The 15,602-nt window shown below is 39.8% G+C and overlaps 1 protein-coding gene across 3 annotated transcripts; it reads right to left on the bottom strand.

Moving 5' to 3' along the window:
- Positions 1 to 987: 987 nt before the first annotated feature.
- On the bottom strand, positions 988 to 15,187 carry rrbp1a (ribosome binding protein 1a). Of its 3 annotated transcripts, none has more exons than XM_079559714.1 (26): positions 14,350 to 15,187; positions 12,543 to 12,697; positions 12,342 to 12,464; positions 11,646 to 11,798; positions 11,425 to 11,543; positions 10,988 to 11,141; positions 10,169 to 10,307; positions 9,869 to 10,050; positions 9,675 to 9,709; positions 9,532 to 9,607; positions 9,416 to 9,450; positions 8,660 to 8,732; positions 8,515 to 8,555; positions 7,627 to 7,708; positions 7,465 to 7,554; positions 7,298 to 7,384; positions 6,011 to 6,100; positions 5,822 to 5,914; positions 5,496 to 5,546; positions 5,346 to 5,426; positions 4,356 to 4,439; positions 4,108 to 4,185; positions 3,148 to 3,231; positions 2,975 to 3,067; positions 1,853 to 2,002; positions 988 to 1,436 (listed from the first exon to the last, which is right to left on the bottom strand). In XM_079559714.1, exons 1-26 carry the CDS (start codon positions 15,173 to 15,175, stop codon positions 1,398 to 1,400), a joined length of 3,213 nt encoding a protein of 1,070 aa, XP_079415840.1. In that variant the 5' UTR covers positions 15,176 to 15,187; the 3' UTR covers positions 988 to 1,397. The 3 variants fall into 3 exon arrangements, with proteins under 3 accessions (XP_079415840.1, XP_079415839.1, XP_079415841.1); XM_079559713.1 differs by having other exon boundaries at positions 8,515 to 8,558; XM_079559715.1 differs by lacking the exon at positions 4,108 to 4,185 and having other exon boundaries at positions 8,515 to 8,558.
- Between the last annotated feature and the right edge of the window lie 415 nt (positions 15,188 to 15,602).

Below are 15,602 nucleotides of genomic sequence, written 5' to 3' on the forward strand. Positions count from 1 at the left end.
ATGAAAATATCTGTCATAAAATAAATGCTTATGTTTCAATCTTATTTGATGAACTTTAAATACATCTTCACTCACAACACTCCTACAAATGATTTTATTATAATATTTTTTTTGGTACAATCGTGGAACAAAACTTTGTAGTAAGTACAAACTTACAAAGTTTGGGGAGAAAAGGGAAGAAAAAAAATGTTGCATTGCTTCATTGGTAATTTCAGCTCTCCGAGGCAGCGGAGGATCCACAGGTGTACCCTTCGTAAATGAGCCAAACGGAGGAGTCGAGCTGCGAGGGGGCGAGTGGTCTGAATGGAATGAACACCACTCGGCGGCGCCGTGATGACGTAAATTACGTCCGAAGTGGTCGAGACGCAGAGTGCTGAAGCTCTCCATGATGCTCAGATAAACGCAGCATATGAAAAATCACATAAATGTATTTGCTTGCAAGTGCTATAATTGGAATTTTGTCAGCACACTTAAAATCTGACTACTACACAAGTAAATGCGTGCAATTGTATTTACTACTTAGCACAGTGTTTGATATGTGTACCAACATCTAGTGGCACTCTGGGACCTCATATTTAATGTAGAACTTTGTATGTTCATATTAAGGTTCGTTTCAGTCTTGAGCTTGTCCTGTTACTCGGAAATTAAAAAAATGTATGGGGTTGTATTTTGTGAAACATTAGTGCTCCTGGACATTTGCAGTGAACAAAAGCCTACATTACGAAACAAGTGTCTAAATTAGATTATGTGCAGCTGCAATCCGTCAATTGTTAGCATTGGAGTCATAGAGCCACTATGCTTGGAAAAAGACTTCAAGCACCTAGATCTTGTAACGCTTGCACTAAGAGGATATTGCAGATTGACAAGACTTCCTGTAAGTTCCAGTTAAGTGCTCTACCCTGGGTCAGTCATGCTAGAATAATCACATTTTAACATAAAAGTACTATGGTAGTTACAGGTGAACACAACTCAAATGAAGTTACACAGTATTTTATTATAAATGTCAACATATCTTTGGTGGCAAGATACAAGCCACAAGCATGACAGAACCATAAAATGTTCCCATTATTAATTAACATAAAAATACATACAAATTAATTGCACAGGTTGATGTACGTCTGACGCACACTCTTTCCCTTTTAACACTGATCTATGGGAGACTTGTTCATAATAAAAGGCAGGGGGGTAGATAACTTCTGACATAGCCAGAAATGGAATGCAATTCTCAGTATAGATAAGGATTTTCATCTCTCTTGAAATGTTCATGATCACATATCAGATTCCTACAATAAACACATTAACAAAAGTACAGGAAAATAGCTTTGGAATGCATAAACCATTAATAAAAATAAGGCATTTTGGGCAATTTTTGTGTTTTGTCTCTGATGACCATCTTCTCAGACCGATGTTCCTTCTTTCAGCTCCTCACCGTCTCCCTTTAAAACAATAGATTAATAAAAGTTAGTGGATTTTCGAGCATCGATTCTCAAACTGTAATCCATACTAACGGCACGGTGACGCGTTTACATGTTTCTGCATGTGTTTTGTAGTGTACCTTTAAATAAAAACAATTTGGGGGGGAAAAAAGGTCTTCCATCAGTCGAATGGGAGACTGGTGATAGATAACCTGTCCTATTTTTAGCCTAGTAGTTATTTGACTACTGGAAGCACACTAGATACTAAGTGCAAAAAAATCCCTAACTTTAAGCAGGGCATCTGTCAAATATCGCTTTAACTAATTGGTCATGATCTAGAAAAGTCCATTCTGCTTTTCCGAAACTAATACCAACTATACTCTCCTACTGAAAGAAGGTCAGGTTATCCCCACAATCGCTGGTTTTGAGGTGTTTACCGGTGTGCTGTTGTCCAGGTGCTCCTGCAGAGTCCTCACAGTGTCCCTCTCTTTGCAGAGCTGGTCCTGAGTGGCTTTGAGGAGCTGCTGAAGTTTGGTGGCTGCCTGTCCCAGATCTTTAGACAGCTTCTTCTCCTTCTCCAAACGCTCCTGTTACAATAGAACATACAAGCGTTCATCTTAAAAGGGACACTGCGTAACATTTTGGACTATACTGTTGCCATCAGTGCAAAACATGCTCCTATTGACCAGCTCAACACAGAAAATGCTATTACTGCAGGGAATAATCAAAGAATGGATTCAGATGAGGACCTAACCTGTTTTAATCTCAAATTCAACTAACTTTAGTAACATCTCCATGGAGACAAGCTGGAGATGAACCCACTCCTGGTAACGCTACAGTCATGTCTTAGGAGAGCTGAGCCGCTCATAGCAAAAACACACGTTTGTTTGTACATTTATGAGGTATTTTTCCAATGATGAAATGATCTATCATAAAATAAGTGCTAGTATTTCAATTTTATTTATGAGTAAAATTCTACGCGGTGTGGCTTTAAGCCCAAAAAATGTATGCTTATAAAAAATATATTTAACATTGACGACATTTGCAGTATATACAATTTTTAAATTGCTTTTGTGGAGAAAACAGCAGTGTTGGGGGTAATGGATTACAAAAGTAACTTTTTTCAGTAACTAAGGAATATAATGTAACAGTACTTACACAACTCGAGTTACAAGAGCATTTAAATGCATTTGCTCTGTGGCATTATTACTATACAAGTAAGTAAGTAAGTAAGTGCTTTATTTGTCATAAAAAAGCACTTGTACAAGCGTACAACAAAAGGGTGTTCAGATGTTAGTCCTGAGCTGCAGTGACTGAGCCGCATGTTCAGTTTACATTTTGCCAAAAGTAACTCAAAGTAGTGTAACTCAGCTACATTTTTGAAACAGTAATATGTAATACAAACACATTACACTTTTAGAGCTGTAATCACTAATATAGAATATATTACAATTTTTAAGTAATTTGCCCAACACTGAAAACAGCACATTGATTGGATACACAGTGCAAAGAGAAGGGCATAATGATCACTTGCAACTATATAATGCACTTTATCCAACCTTGAGTTCATGAACATTGTCCTCTGCAGCCGTTTCAGTCGAATCCTTCAGAAGTTCAAGCTCAGCCTGAAGATCTGTGATAGTCTTCTGCGCCTGTGAAATAGACAAAACGGCTAGTGCATTGAATTTCTTTTTGAATTTTTCTTTGTTTTAATTTGTTGACGATGGCGCACCTGCTCAAACTCCTCCGTTAGCTGCTGTCTTTGGGCCAACTCTTCTTGCAGCTTCTCATTGGTTTGGTTCAAGTCCTGCTGCACCTGTTGAGAACAAAAGGTCGTCAGGGCAGGAGAGACTTAGCTGCAGCGTTTCGGAGCAAACACACAAAGCCGCAGAGTGTCACACAGGAGTCATCAAACCGGTATGCCAGGTTATAGTTGCCGCTATGATCGTGTTAAAAGAATAAGAAGTGTCCATGCCAGGAAATGTGAACTAGGAAGCGCTGGTTAGAGGAGTGAATGTAAAGTCGCACAACATGTTAGCAGAGTCTAAAGAGTACTGGACACTGACTAATAGACCTTTTGAGGCATCTCCTTTAAGGTCACATGACAGGTTTTTGTGTCTAACCACTTTGGTAAGGTAAGTGTGTCTAAAAAGGAAGAAAAAAAAACATCCCAAAATGTTAAAACGGGGGAAATAAGTTAAATTTCTAAACAAACACTCAAATATAATTGCGTTAACCAAGTGTCGGGAATAGGTAGCGCATGTACATTACAGAACAATGCAACTTTATAGTTACATTGTATTACATTTACCCAGTTGGATTAGTAATAGTGACTGCAAGAATGTCTGTAAAAAAATTGTGAAATATTCCTTGGAAGGGACAATGGTGTAAAATTTGTTGCTGCTTTTCATCTTTGGGACATCAAGACACGCAGCCATTATTGTACACTCTATGTTAGTAGATGGTATTGTTAGCATTGCTGAAAATGTTGCAATAGGTCCACTAAATATACAATAAGTCAATGAACACCAAGTACAAATCAATGTACTTCCTTATAATTTAATTCATAATAAATTACAAAGAGAAGCTCAAATATAATTTTTTAGATGTTCCTCTGTTGTTATGGCCTATTGTCCAGGTGCTGTCCAGTACTCTTTATGATACGGGTGCCCAATGATTGCTGCACCCTGACCTGACAATGCTGAACCTCAGATGGCCCATTTTGCTCTTGTTGGGCCCGGACAGCGGCCTCGCCCATCTGCTGTCGTATCTGAAACAGGAAGTCATCGCCGGTTACATAACTTTGATTCTTGAATCGTGAAACCTCACCAAGCAGGTTGTGTGAGTGCAAGAGGGATTTCCACAGAGTCATCTCAGTAAAAAAATGGAGTGCGTAACACAAAGCTAAATGTACAATGGGAAATTAGTCAGAAACGTCACCTGCACCAGCTCCTCCTTGTGAGCCTGGGCGTCCTTCTGGGCGGCTTCTAACTGGCTCTGACACTCCGAAAGCTGCAGTTTCACCTGAGGAAATATAAAGAAAAGGACATGTTTTATAGAATAGAATAGTTAAATATGTACAGTGAGGCTTCAACTTTAATAGCAATCAAACAAAAATTGCAATTTTAATGGTCCCAAGCCAGTTTCAAAGGCTGTGACTATTTGGGTAATGCAATGTCATCCACAAATGTAATTTGACAAAGCAACTTTTACTTTTATTGGAGTAATATTTGATCGGTGATATCTGTGATGTCAAGTACTGTAGCTTTAGCTGGTGTTACAGGTGATACAGGTGACAATAATAACAGAGGCGGCCATCTTTGCCCTGACGAAAGGCCTAGGGCTGAAACGAGTTGGCAGTGTCAATAAAAGCTTTTCCTGTATCGTCTCATTTCTGAACTTTTTGATGAAACCTCTCTTTGAGCAACCAAGAGGGTGTACAGGTCCATGTTCAATAGGATCTAGAACCTCCAATAAACCTCCCATAGTTTAGACCTCTGTGAAGTTACATTTTGGTATTTTTTGTTTGCTCTCAAATGCTCCTGAACAAGTTTCACCTGATCTACACTGTTTTCAAACGTAAGATCTTATTGGAATCCCAACACTAAAACAATAATAATAAAATCCCACATAAACTAACCATTGGGTTAGTATCTTAAAAAGTGTAAGCCATGTTTTTAACACAATATTTTATAGACTTAACTTGTCACCTGCCACTCACCTCTATCTGTGAAAAAAATAATTACACAGGACAAACCAGCTGCTAATTTTATTAGCTAACTGGGCAGCAAAAGAATGCCATCAATCAATGTGCGCTATCCAATAAAACAAGTGAAATTGAATAAATGGGTATCAATTATTAGAGTGCTGATGATTTTCCTAACAATTGTTTAAAAGTTGATAGAAAATGAAAAGGCTTTTTTTCTGTACCTGCTCCACTTCCTCAGAGGCGTCCGGGTTGTCGCTCTGCCGCTCCAGCTGTGCCTCCAGTAGTGCTATCTGCTCCTTCATCTGTGCAGAGGTTCAGTTAGGCCCCAGCTGTTTCTTTTAAACAAATGTTTCAATATATTGTATTTGCACCTGTGAAATACTTTGGTTTTCTGCTTCTAGCACTTGGACTTTTTCTTGTGCCTACAAAAAGAAACAAGTGTCAAGTAAATGTCAATCAGTGTGTACCAACTTTTTGAATGAGGTGCCTCCTGCACTTTTGTCCCCGTTTTTACCCTCAGACAGGCAAGTCACTAGTTTTAATCTCGCCTGAAGTGCATATTGGAGCATCTAAGCACTTGAATCCAACCTCTCACTCATTAAAAAGATGTCGTTCTCCGTCTCAATGTGACCATAATTAAAAATGCTGGAGAAAGCCATCTGTGTGAAGAAAGATTTGCGTGGACACAGAGACCCACCGTCTTCAGCTGTTCCTCTGAAGCCTCCATTTTGGACTTCCACACCAGCTCTTCCTCCTCCACACTCTTCTGCAGATGTTTCAGCATTCCTTCCTGAGAGGAAAAAAACAAAACAAAACAATAGGAGCACGCCCTCTAAATTTGCAATTGTCGGATTAAATTAAAATCATTAGTCTAAAAATAAAGTACCGTTTCAGCCAAGACTGTTCTGTACTGTTCACACTCAGTTTGTAGTGAAGTGTGGCTCTCCTCTGCCTCCTTCAGTTTTCCCAATAACTCCTGAGGAAAAAACAAACATGATCTGATGAGGAAATAACCTCCATATCCATTTCTCTGATAAACCTGCCTGTATAATTCAGTATAAAGACATTTTCTTTAAATGTGTTCAAATATCTTGGCTTCTGACTAAGTCGCATAGTTGCACAAGTATCGACGACTCACAAGTGGCTCACTGCCATTTATGTTACATAAAAGCAGCTCTCGGGCGAAAAAGGTTGGGGATTCCTGGCCGTGTAGTGACTTGTTATACAATTTAAGAAAATGTGCTCGGTTCAGGTGAGGGTTAAGAGGTTAAAATAAAATATTGATCAACATATTTTTAGGTCCTATAATTATCCTATATTTTTTTTGCTGCCCAAATGCTGAAGAAAGAATATATTTAGGTTATTAAACATACTTTTTTTTATTAAAATAAAAAAAAAACATTATTTTCTGTCTGCATTTATCTATTCTTGTATTTATTTATTTATGCATTTATTTATGAATGTATTCCTTTATTTCCACTCTTAATTTTCTTCAATGCTTTATTTTTACACCCTATCATATTCTTTTGATTTCTCTCACCCTATGCAAATTAAGGGGACGGGCTAGCTCCAGTCATTGGTTGATCCTATAAGTGATCCCAGTGCACATGTCTGACTATCTCAAGCCCTATATTTAGACACACACTGTTTACTATGTAGATCTATGGTGCCAAATGAGGTTTACTCTACAACAGGAAAACAATTTGACTACCACAACTTTAAAGGGACTATACAGAGTTTAAAAATGTTAAATTATGCATTTTCCTCCCCATACATGTTACAACAATGTCCTAATGTGTAGAATGAGCCCAGACCTCTTCACCACAACTGCCTCTAAAATCCTGCACTGTCACTCAAAACAGTGTTACTTCGGGTCCAAATTGCCATCATGCACGCACTTAATATAGAAGGTGCAGCTACACGTATGACCTGAGGTGGCAGTAGGGAGTATAAAATGGCGAACTTGCATCTAGCCTCTTTAACTACTCCTTAAAAAGGACAAATTTAAAGAATCACAACCCTTGGAAATCAGTTGTATCTAGTTTAGATACTGGAGTATTGATTAGTATCTAGGCTTTTGACTGAGACGTTGAAGACCGTCATTACCTTCACATGTCAGTGTTCTATAATGTTTTGCCTGATCATTATTGGGTTTCGCACAACAACCACTTACTGGCACTTCCGTGTTTGTCTGAGAGTCCTGGCTTGGCAGGCTGACGACTTCCTTGGCTTTTTGTGCGAAGACCTGCAGCCAGTTTTCCTGCAAAATCACAATCCGCATTAACGTAACAGCAATATTTTTACACCATATAGGAGAGCAATAACATGTGGATTTCTTACTTGCTCCGCCTCTAGAGGTATCTGTGGAAAGAGGGTCTGTAGTGTTTCTTTGGTTTCAGTTTGAAATGTGCTTAGTTGAGACATTGTGCTCTGTTAAAAATGAAAAACAATGTAAATGTCAGAACAGTGGGGGAACCAATAAGAGACAGGGTCAATGTTTACTTCGTCTGTAGTGGCAGCCTTCTCCTCAGCCTCTTTGAGCTTCTCCTGTAGTGTTGTAATAGCCACTTCCTTCTCAGTCAGGCTGCAAATAAAGCACAGAGATGGGAAGATTATTCTGCAAACTCTGTATACACATTTAGGTGCTAAAATTAGTATAGTAAAGTTCTTCAATTAAAAGTGTAAATGCATTTTAAAGTGCATATGGCTTTTGAAAATATGACTTATTTAGAAGGATTATCATTTTATTTCAGCGAAGCAGCAATTTTCATGAAGAAATGTTGGGCAGAAAAGTTATTTTTATTTGAATTTTTAAGCTGCTGACAGGAAGTGACATAGAAGGTAAAATGAAGATTTTTTTATATTTCAAATAAGCCTTCATTGTGTATGGAAAAAAAATAAAATTGGATTTTCATTAGTAATGCTTTTCTGGCATTAATTATTAGAGTAAATGTAATATTTCTTTGTGATCAGATGTTTAAATAGATCCTTGTAGTTGGCTCTACAACTGGTTAAACTCAGCTAAATCCCATCATAGTGAATAGGGCTAAAGTTCCGTTGGACCCAGAAGTAGAGCATCATTAATTAACACAAGTATTGGACTTAACATGGTTGGCACGGCAACAGTTTAAAATTGTTGAACGTCTTCTATGTCACTTCCTGTCAGTGTCCAATAAGGAAGTGAAACTCTAAACATCACAAACTGGTCAAACTTATGAAAGCTGGGCACAATCTTTAGCAAAATCTTGCGTGTGTCATATGTGCTTTAAAGAAAGTCGTTTAATTTTTGACTTAGACAAAGCATATTTAGTTTTCTTACAGTTTTGCTTTTAGTGTAATTTGAAATGTTGTACAGTTCTCAGAATCAAAGCAACCTTTACATTCATTTACCTGGTCTTAAGTGTTTCCAGTTCGGTCGTGAAGGTGTCTGGCTGCTGAAACATAAGAAAATGCTATTTCTTTTTGAAAAAGTAAAAAAAAAAAAAAAAAAAAAGGAAAGGAAAGGAAAGCTACAACTGTTGCATCATTTCCGTACTTGAGTATTCTGTAGTTGTTCTTTGAGGTTTGTAACTTCATCCTGTAGTGTAGCAACGAGTGAGTCATCCTCACTGAAATCACACACGTAAAAAATATACACAATTGTGATTTAACCAAACCTTTCACACCATGTTCAAAATGAGCAAACATTTTGCTTTCGAAATGTAAACCAAGTCTATAAATGGGCTTTACATGAGAATAAACCATTCACCAAAGAACAAAACTAAATTATTACATGGGCCCCACAACTTGATTACACAGGACAGCACAGGGTGAAGGACTGGTTACTGTAAAAAAATTAATAAATTGAATATTACTTGGTTTTTGATACCGATACCTGAACTGAAAAATACTTTTTTTCAATACCTATACTAAATTATTTGTCCTGTAGATGCAAAAAAAACAGATAATATAATGTTAATGTATTCATTTTTCTTCTTCCTTCTTTTCCCAGGTTTTTTTTTCACTTGTTTTTCCCAATTTCTCATTTCTTTTGATGACCAACAGCATCAAAACTTGAATATAAAGATTTTAAATTCCTTTTCGGTACCTGCTTTTGATACTTGTAGTTTTTCGATACCAGCAGTACTTAAACCTTTTTGCTCCCTATACCATACTGGAATCGTATAGCTCAGCTGCCTTACCCAAAAACAGGGCAAATGGACAATACATGCTCTAAATGTGACAGACGAATGCGCAGAGGGGCCTGATTACTGCTTAAAGCTCTCTGTGTGCCATTAATTAAGATAAATACCTTTTACTTTTCTGTAGCTCATTGATAGTGTTCTCCTGGTAAAATAAATACAGACAAGAACATTGTGAGAAATCCACAAAGTGATACTTGTGAGCAGTCATTTCAGCAACACTCACAGTCGTCTCCTGTTTTGACCTCAAGTGCTGCAGCTCCTCCTGAAGCTCATTCAACTGGCCATCTTTCTCTTGAAGACTGTGCAAAGAAAAATGTTAGGAATGCTTTTTGAGTTTTAAAGTAGTAAAAAGCAAGTATGTCTTACCTTTGCCTCAGCTGCTCCAGATCTTCACTGTTGACCTGGAGAGTGAGATTATTGTTGAAATTAAATCGACCATACATGTATTTCTATGTGTGTTTACGTTGTTGCTTCTTATCTATCATGTATCATCTCAATAAGGTTCTAATTATCGATGATGAATTATTATTATGACTTTCAATGAGTCCAGTGCTTGCTACCTGATCGCTCTGCCCCTGCTCCTTGTTTTGAGTGGCCTCCAGCAGCGAGTTGATGGAAGCCACCTGCTGCTCGAGCTGCTCCTTCTCAGACTTCGCCTCATTGAGCTGAGCCCCCAGAGCCTCCACCTGACCGGCCCGATCCCTGTTATCAGACTCCAACTCCCCGATACGCGCTTGTAATTCTGCAAAAACAAACACCAATCAATTTCCACAACAAGATAACAACAAAATAAATGTACTTCAGTTATTCTCATAAGTAAAACCCCAAACAGCTTGATGCACTTTTTGTATTTCACTGACCTGAGATAGCGCCGTTGTCTTGCTGGGATTGCTCCAGTGTGGCCTGCAGGCTGCTGTTCCTGCCCTGTGTGCTTCTCAGCTCCTCGCACACCTCCTCCAGCCTCTTCTGTAGCGCCTGCTCGCTCTCTGCATGAGAAGCCTGCCGAGATAAACAGCAAGAAAGAGTCGTCAAACAACATGGGGCAGCATTGTCTCATGACACCACTATAGCGCTGTATTCAATGCAACACCAACCGGAATGCGTTTAAACCTGCACCCATGAGCTGAAGATTTTATGAAAGATGTTACACTGGCTCAAGCCACTGGTACAATTATTTCCCTCTATGTACGAAGTAGGATTCAAAACTTCTTCTGACCAATGCTTTACACAAGGTGAGTGAAGTTATCCGATGCTAGAGCAATGATTGCGTGCTTTTCTCGTGATTATTGGGTTTGGGAGGGGAGGGAAGTGTTGAAGCTTGCCCGCATTCCTGGTGCTCCTGCTGGGGCACATTTCCCTACGTCCCCTCATTGAACAGCCACATTCCAGACACTAGGCTCTGTCATTACAAGACTATTAAGCTACCTACAGCGTCAGATGAGATATATCCAGACATTTTGAAACCTTAATATCCAAGGGAGTTATATCCCAGTTGTGTCTTGTTAGAAAAGGTATGTGGTAATTCTTAACACTTGCAAATACTTGGCAAAATATATTTGTGTCCTTTATTTTTAGTTTGCATGACTTGTTGTGATGCACTTCAAATCAATGTATGCAACCCTTTACTTTGGCGTGACTACTGCCCACCACTGTGTGAGTTATAAAGAAGTTAGACCAACCTGCGTCACAGCCAGTTGTTTCTCTGTGGCAGAAACCTTGGCCTCCAGGCCTTTCCTGATGTGTTCATCAGCCAACAGACTCTCAGCCTTCTCTCCCAGCTCTTTAGTGAGCTTTGTACATTCCTGACGCAGCTTGGCCAGCTCCGCATTTTGTCTAAGAATAAGATCAGAGAAGCATTTAAAAAACAAAATCTATGTCCCCAGCAGATATGGCAACGGTGTTGATGTGGGTATACACTACAAAAGACAACAAGACATCAGCAATGTTTGTATCACATGTCAAAAAACATTAAAATGCAAACTCTGGCTATTTAAAAAAAAAAGAAGTGTTTTTGTGTATATGCGTTGGTTGTCTATCAAGAGAATACAAAGGGACACAGTGTTAACCCACCTATGATCAAAGTGTGCTCACAGTAAAATGTAAAAAAAGCACTCACTTGCTCTCAGCCTGACTCGTGGCCTGGTTGAGGGCGTCACGGAGAATAGTGTTTTCTTGTTGCAGACGAGCCAGCTGTGCATTGGGGCCTTTATCGAGCTGGTCCTGCAGGCTCAAAACCTAAACAGTACAGTAAGAGTATACATTCATCAGGTGTTTATTATATATTTACCACAACACGGTTTTAGACAGATTTAACGCTATTTTGAGATCGAGACTAACTTTTGCATTGAGACGCTGGGTTTGGGCCAAGTGGTCCTGATAACTGGCCTGCATGCGAGCCTGCAACGCAATCATTTCTTGTTCCCGTTTGCTGAGTTGGGAGCTCAGCCTGGTCTCCACACTGGCCACTTTAGACTTCTCAGCCGACAGTTCCTGGTTCAGACAAAACAGGCACTTAAACAACTGCACCACTATCATATGATCAAGATTCACTTTGGCACTCGATAAGACTAACATGCTGGAACGGGGATGAACTTAACAGACACCAAATTGTAGTTTCAAAGTTTTGTGAGCCGTTTGATTATGCAACAATAATTCAACCAATTGTGTAATAAAAAAAAAACATTGAAGTAAGTTATTTTGAAAAAGATAGGTCACTTCAGGGGAGGAAAAAAAAAAAAAAAAAAAAAAGTGATCCTTGTTTGTCTGTCCTTTAGTGCCACCTGGTGGGCAATGTAAGGAAAGACAATGCAAATGTATATACCCACACCAGTGTCATTCTTTTGCTGCAAAATGATTAAATGCTGATTCTCCATGTTTGGTCTGGTCTTTTGCTCATACTAATATTAAGCCCATTGATCCCTGTTTGGTTCATATAAATTACTTGAACTTTTCATTTGTTCAGTGCAGTGTAAAGTGAACTTTTTATTTCAAGGAAAATCTCAATTGTTTGAACCTTTCAGATTTGGGACTTACCTTATTGAGTTCCCGGAGTCTGTTCTTTGCCGCAGAGGCGTCTTCTTGTTCGGCCGCCAGCTGTTTCTCCCGCTCCTCCAGCTGCTTCTTCAACATCGCCACTGGGTCTCCTTTCTGAGTAGCCTACAATTGCACAGATACAATCACATAAATTAATCTACACAACTGTGCTTTTTTCCCTTCACCGGTACTGCTTCTCACCGTGTGCCATGAGTCCTGAATGATGCCTGCTTTCTCCGACAGGATCTCGATGAGCCTATGGGCCTCTCCTTCACTGAAAACCATGCTGCTGATTGTGGATACGAGAGTCTTGTAGGGCAGGTAGAGAGGCGCATCAGTCGAATCCACAGCTGCAGCTATAAAGACAAAAAAAAACAACCATGAGCTGCTGCAGACAGTTGTTGTGTTAAAAAATTTAATATATACATTTTTTACGTTACCGTGTGTTTTGTTTAAGACTAAAAGAGATTTTTCAATTTATTATGGCTTCTTCAGATATTGTAAATATTGTAAAAGCAGCTGTATTAATGACATTAGTTATGTTTTGTTTCTGTATTCATTTAGTTGGTTCAACATAAGACACTGTATATGGCTGGACACAAGCCAATTCTTTTTGCTACACGATACCTGAACAATACCTATGCTGTGTTCATTCATTTATTTATTCTAAACACACAGGTGCCGTTTAATGACACCCAAGTGGGTAGTACTAAGTTACATTTACTTAAGTGCATGTACTTATAGGACTTTTATAAGTAATTGCACTTTTTCCAAGTAGTTTTTTCATGCAGTACTATTTGAGCAATATCAACATGAAGTATCTGTATCTTCTTACTTAAGTAAAAAAAAAGTTAAAGTTAAGAGTAAATCTAAGTGACAAATCTTCATTTTCACGAGTAAAAAAGTTTTGTTTACTTGTTATTTCCTTGTGATTTCTTATAGGTTTTATGGTAATTTCTTTGAAAATATTGCATTTTCATGTTTTGTTTCTCATGATTTATGTCACAACTGAAACATGAATCAAACTTTTACGCTCGAACAGTTACTGAATACTCACATTACTCAAGTACTTTTTAACTCTTATTTGAGTAGTTATTTGGTCCAGACTACTGTTAACTTCTACTAAATTACATTACTCATTACTCTTACTTGAATAAATATTTGGCTTCTCTACCCTCTGATGATACCCCGCCCAAGGAGAGTGCGCTACTTTTTGTCAAGATTCAAATCCCAAAAAATTATCTGTTCAATCCAAATGATCTGTTCTGTGTTACCGCTCCAATATTGGGAGTCGGGTGAGTACAAGACGGCTGAGAGATACAGCGCTGGCACCAGGCAGAGACAGGCCTTGGGCACAGGACAACTACACCACCCTTCCTATCCATTGTGGGGGCACTAAGAGCCTTTGTCAGCTATCACAACAGGGCAGCCCTGTTTGTACAAAGTGCTCTGCACCCTACCCTCTCAGACAAGTGCCAAACACTGCCCACGTCTGCCCCTGGCACTTCACACAGACATATGTGGGAGAGGGGGACTTAAATGGTGTGTGAAACTATGAGGGTATTTTCCACACAGCTTTATGTATTTGGTGGGAAACCAATTAGAGCAATACAGTTTCAAGGGGTCATATTTTCGCACTTTTGGCTTATTTTAAAATAATCCAGGATTAGTTAAAGGCCCTGATAAATCCTGATATTTTTGACCTGCTACCTAATTTCAGTACAATGCGAGGGCCTTCAGATGATACAACACAAAGTCAAAAATAAATAGTGATTGAATTGACAGGTTTAACAGCTAATCAACAACCACCATGTGATTTAGATGTTTGGACTTTGGAGGATAAAAATAGATTGAGATAGAGTGATAAGCATTAAATTGTAGGAACGTTTGACTGAAAAAGCCTATCCTGACTTTGTTCATAAATCACATAAGAATATAATTACATAACATTGTAAAAAGCCTACGACTACTTAGAACTACTACCAAACTGCTACTTACTACCACTTACCAGGCTCAGACTTCTTCTTGGAGGCCTTCTTCTTTGGTTCCTGTTGTGGTTTTGCATTGGCTGCTGGTGCCGGCTGAGACCCCACCGGAGGTACAGCCATGACCGGGACGTCTTTTGTGACCGTCTCCAGGACCGGGGCGGGTTTGCTTTGAGGGGGGGCAGATTTGGCCGGAGCCGGGGCAGACTTGGTTGCAGCGGGTGCCTGGGACGCCGTGGTTTTAACCGGAGCGGGGGCAGCGGACGCCTTGGTGGGCGCAGCCTGGGCGGGTTTAGCGGCCTCCGGGGCTGGTGTGGACTTAGAGGGGGCCGATTTGGTGGGGGCGGGGGCAGACGCCTGGGCCGGTGCAGGGGCGGAGGTGGGTTTAATCGGAGCAGAGGGCTGAGATGCGGGCTCGACTTTGGCCACTTTCTTCTTCTTCTTGTCTTTGGGAGAGGGGGCGGGCGAGGGCTCTTCCGGGGCAGGTTCGACGACGGCGGCGGCGACTTGGGGCTCAACCTCGGGCTCTGATTCCACAGCAGGAGCCGCAGCAGACTCTGAATCTGCCTCGGACTCCTCCTGACTCTTTTCTGGCTCTGGGATTTTTCCATTGGGCTTCTCTTCCTTCTTTTTTCCACGGCTCTTCTTCTCCGTCGCCTTCTCCTTCTTCTTTTTCTCCGTGCGGGTGGACTGGATCTTGCCCAGCTCTCTGCGCTGCTTGGCCAGTGCTTCTTCGTAAGACGTTTCCTTCATTGAGAAAGTGGACACAAGGGCGATCCCCACAGCGGAGATCACCATGAATCCGCCAAACACCATGATGCCGAGGGTCTGGGGGTCGTAGAGATCCATTTTTTTTCCAAGTTGGGTTTGACCTGAAACATGAAAAAGTGGTACAACACTATAATTTATCTTCAAATGAGACCTAAATTGGACTGAATCATGCCTAATCCGGTAAACACAAATGAAAAGGCATTATAAGAGCATTTAACTAAAAAAAAATCTAAAATTGCAAATGACCCTGAGAACCACTACTGGGAAACACACCTACATTTTGAGAAACACTGAGAGTTATGGGTCTTTTTGTTATGTTTTTGACGCAAGACCCCATTAAGACAGGATATCTTGTTTGCCAAGTATATTGTACTGCCCAAATAACTGCATGCTTTAACAGTTTTCTCATGGCAACCAAAATTTGTATTTTATTGCGATTAATGGTGCAGCCCAAATATTAATCGAAAAAGTGCATCTAATAATGTATCAAACGCAAAAACCCTGT

Source organism: Gobius niger (genome assembly GCF_951799975.1).
Source record: "Gobius niger genome assembly, chromosome: 7".
Lineage (NCBI taxonomy): Eukaryota > Metazoa > Chordata > Actinopteri > Gobiiformes > Gobiidae > Gobius > Gobius niger.

Excerpts from the sequence above, each read along its gene's own strand:
- rrbp1a (XM_079559713.1), bottom strand. The coding sequence starts at position 15,175 with ATGGATCTCTACGACCCCCAGACCCTCGGCATCATGGTGTTTGGCGGA. Across the intron at positions 9,451-9,531 it reads GGTCAAAACAGGAGACGACT|GAGAACACTATCAATGAGCT; the intron begins GTGAGTGTTGCT and ends TTATTTTACCAG. Across the intron at positions 2,003-2,974 it reads ACAATGTTCATGAACTCAAG|GAGCGTTTGGAGAAGGAGAA; the intron begins GTTGGATAAAGT and ends CTATTGTAACAG.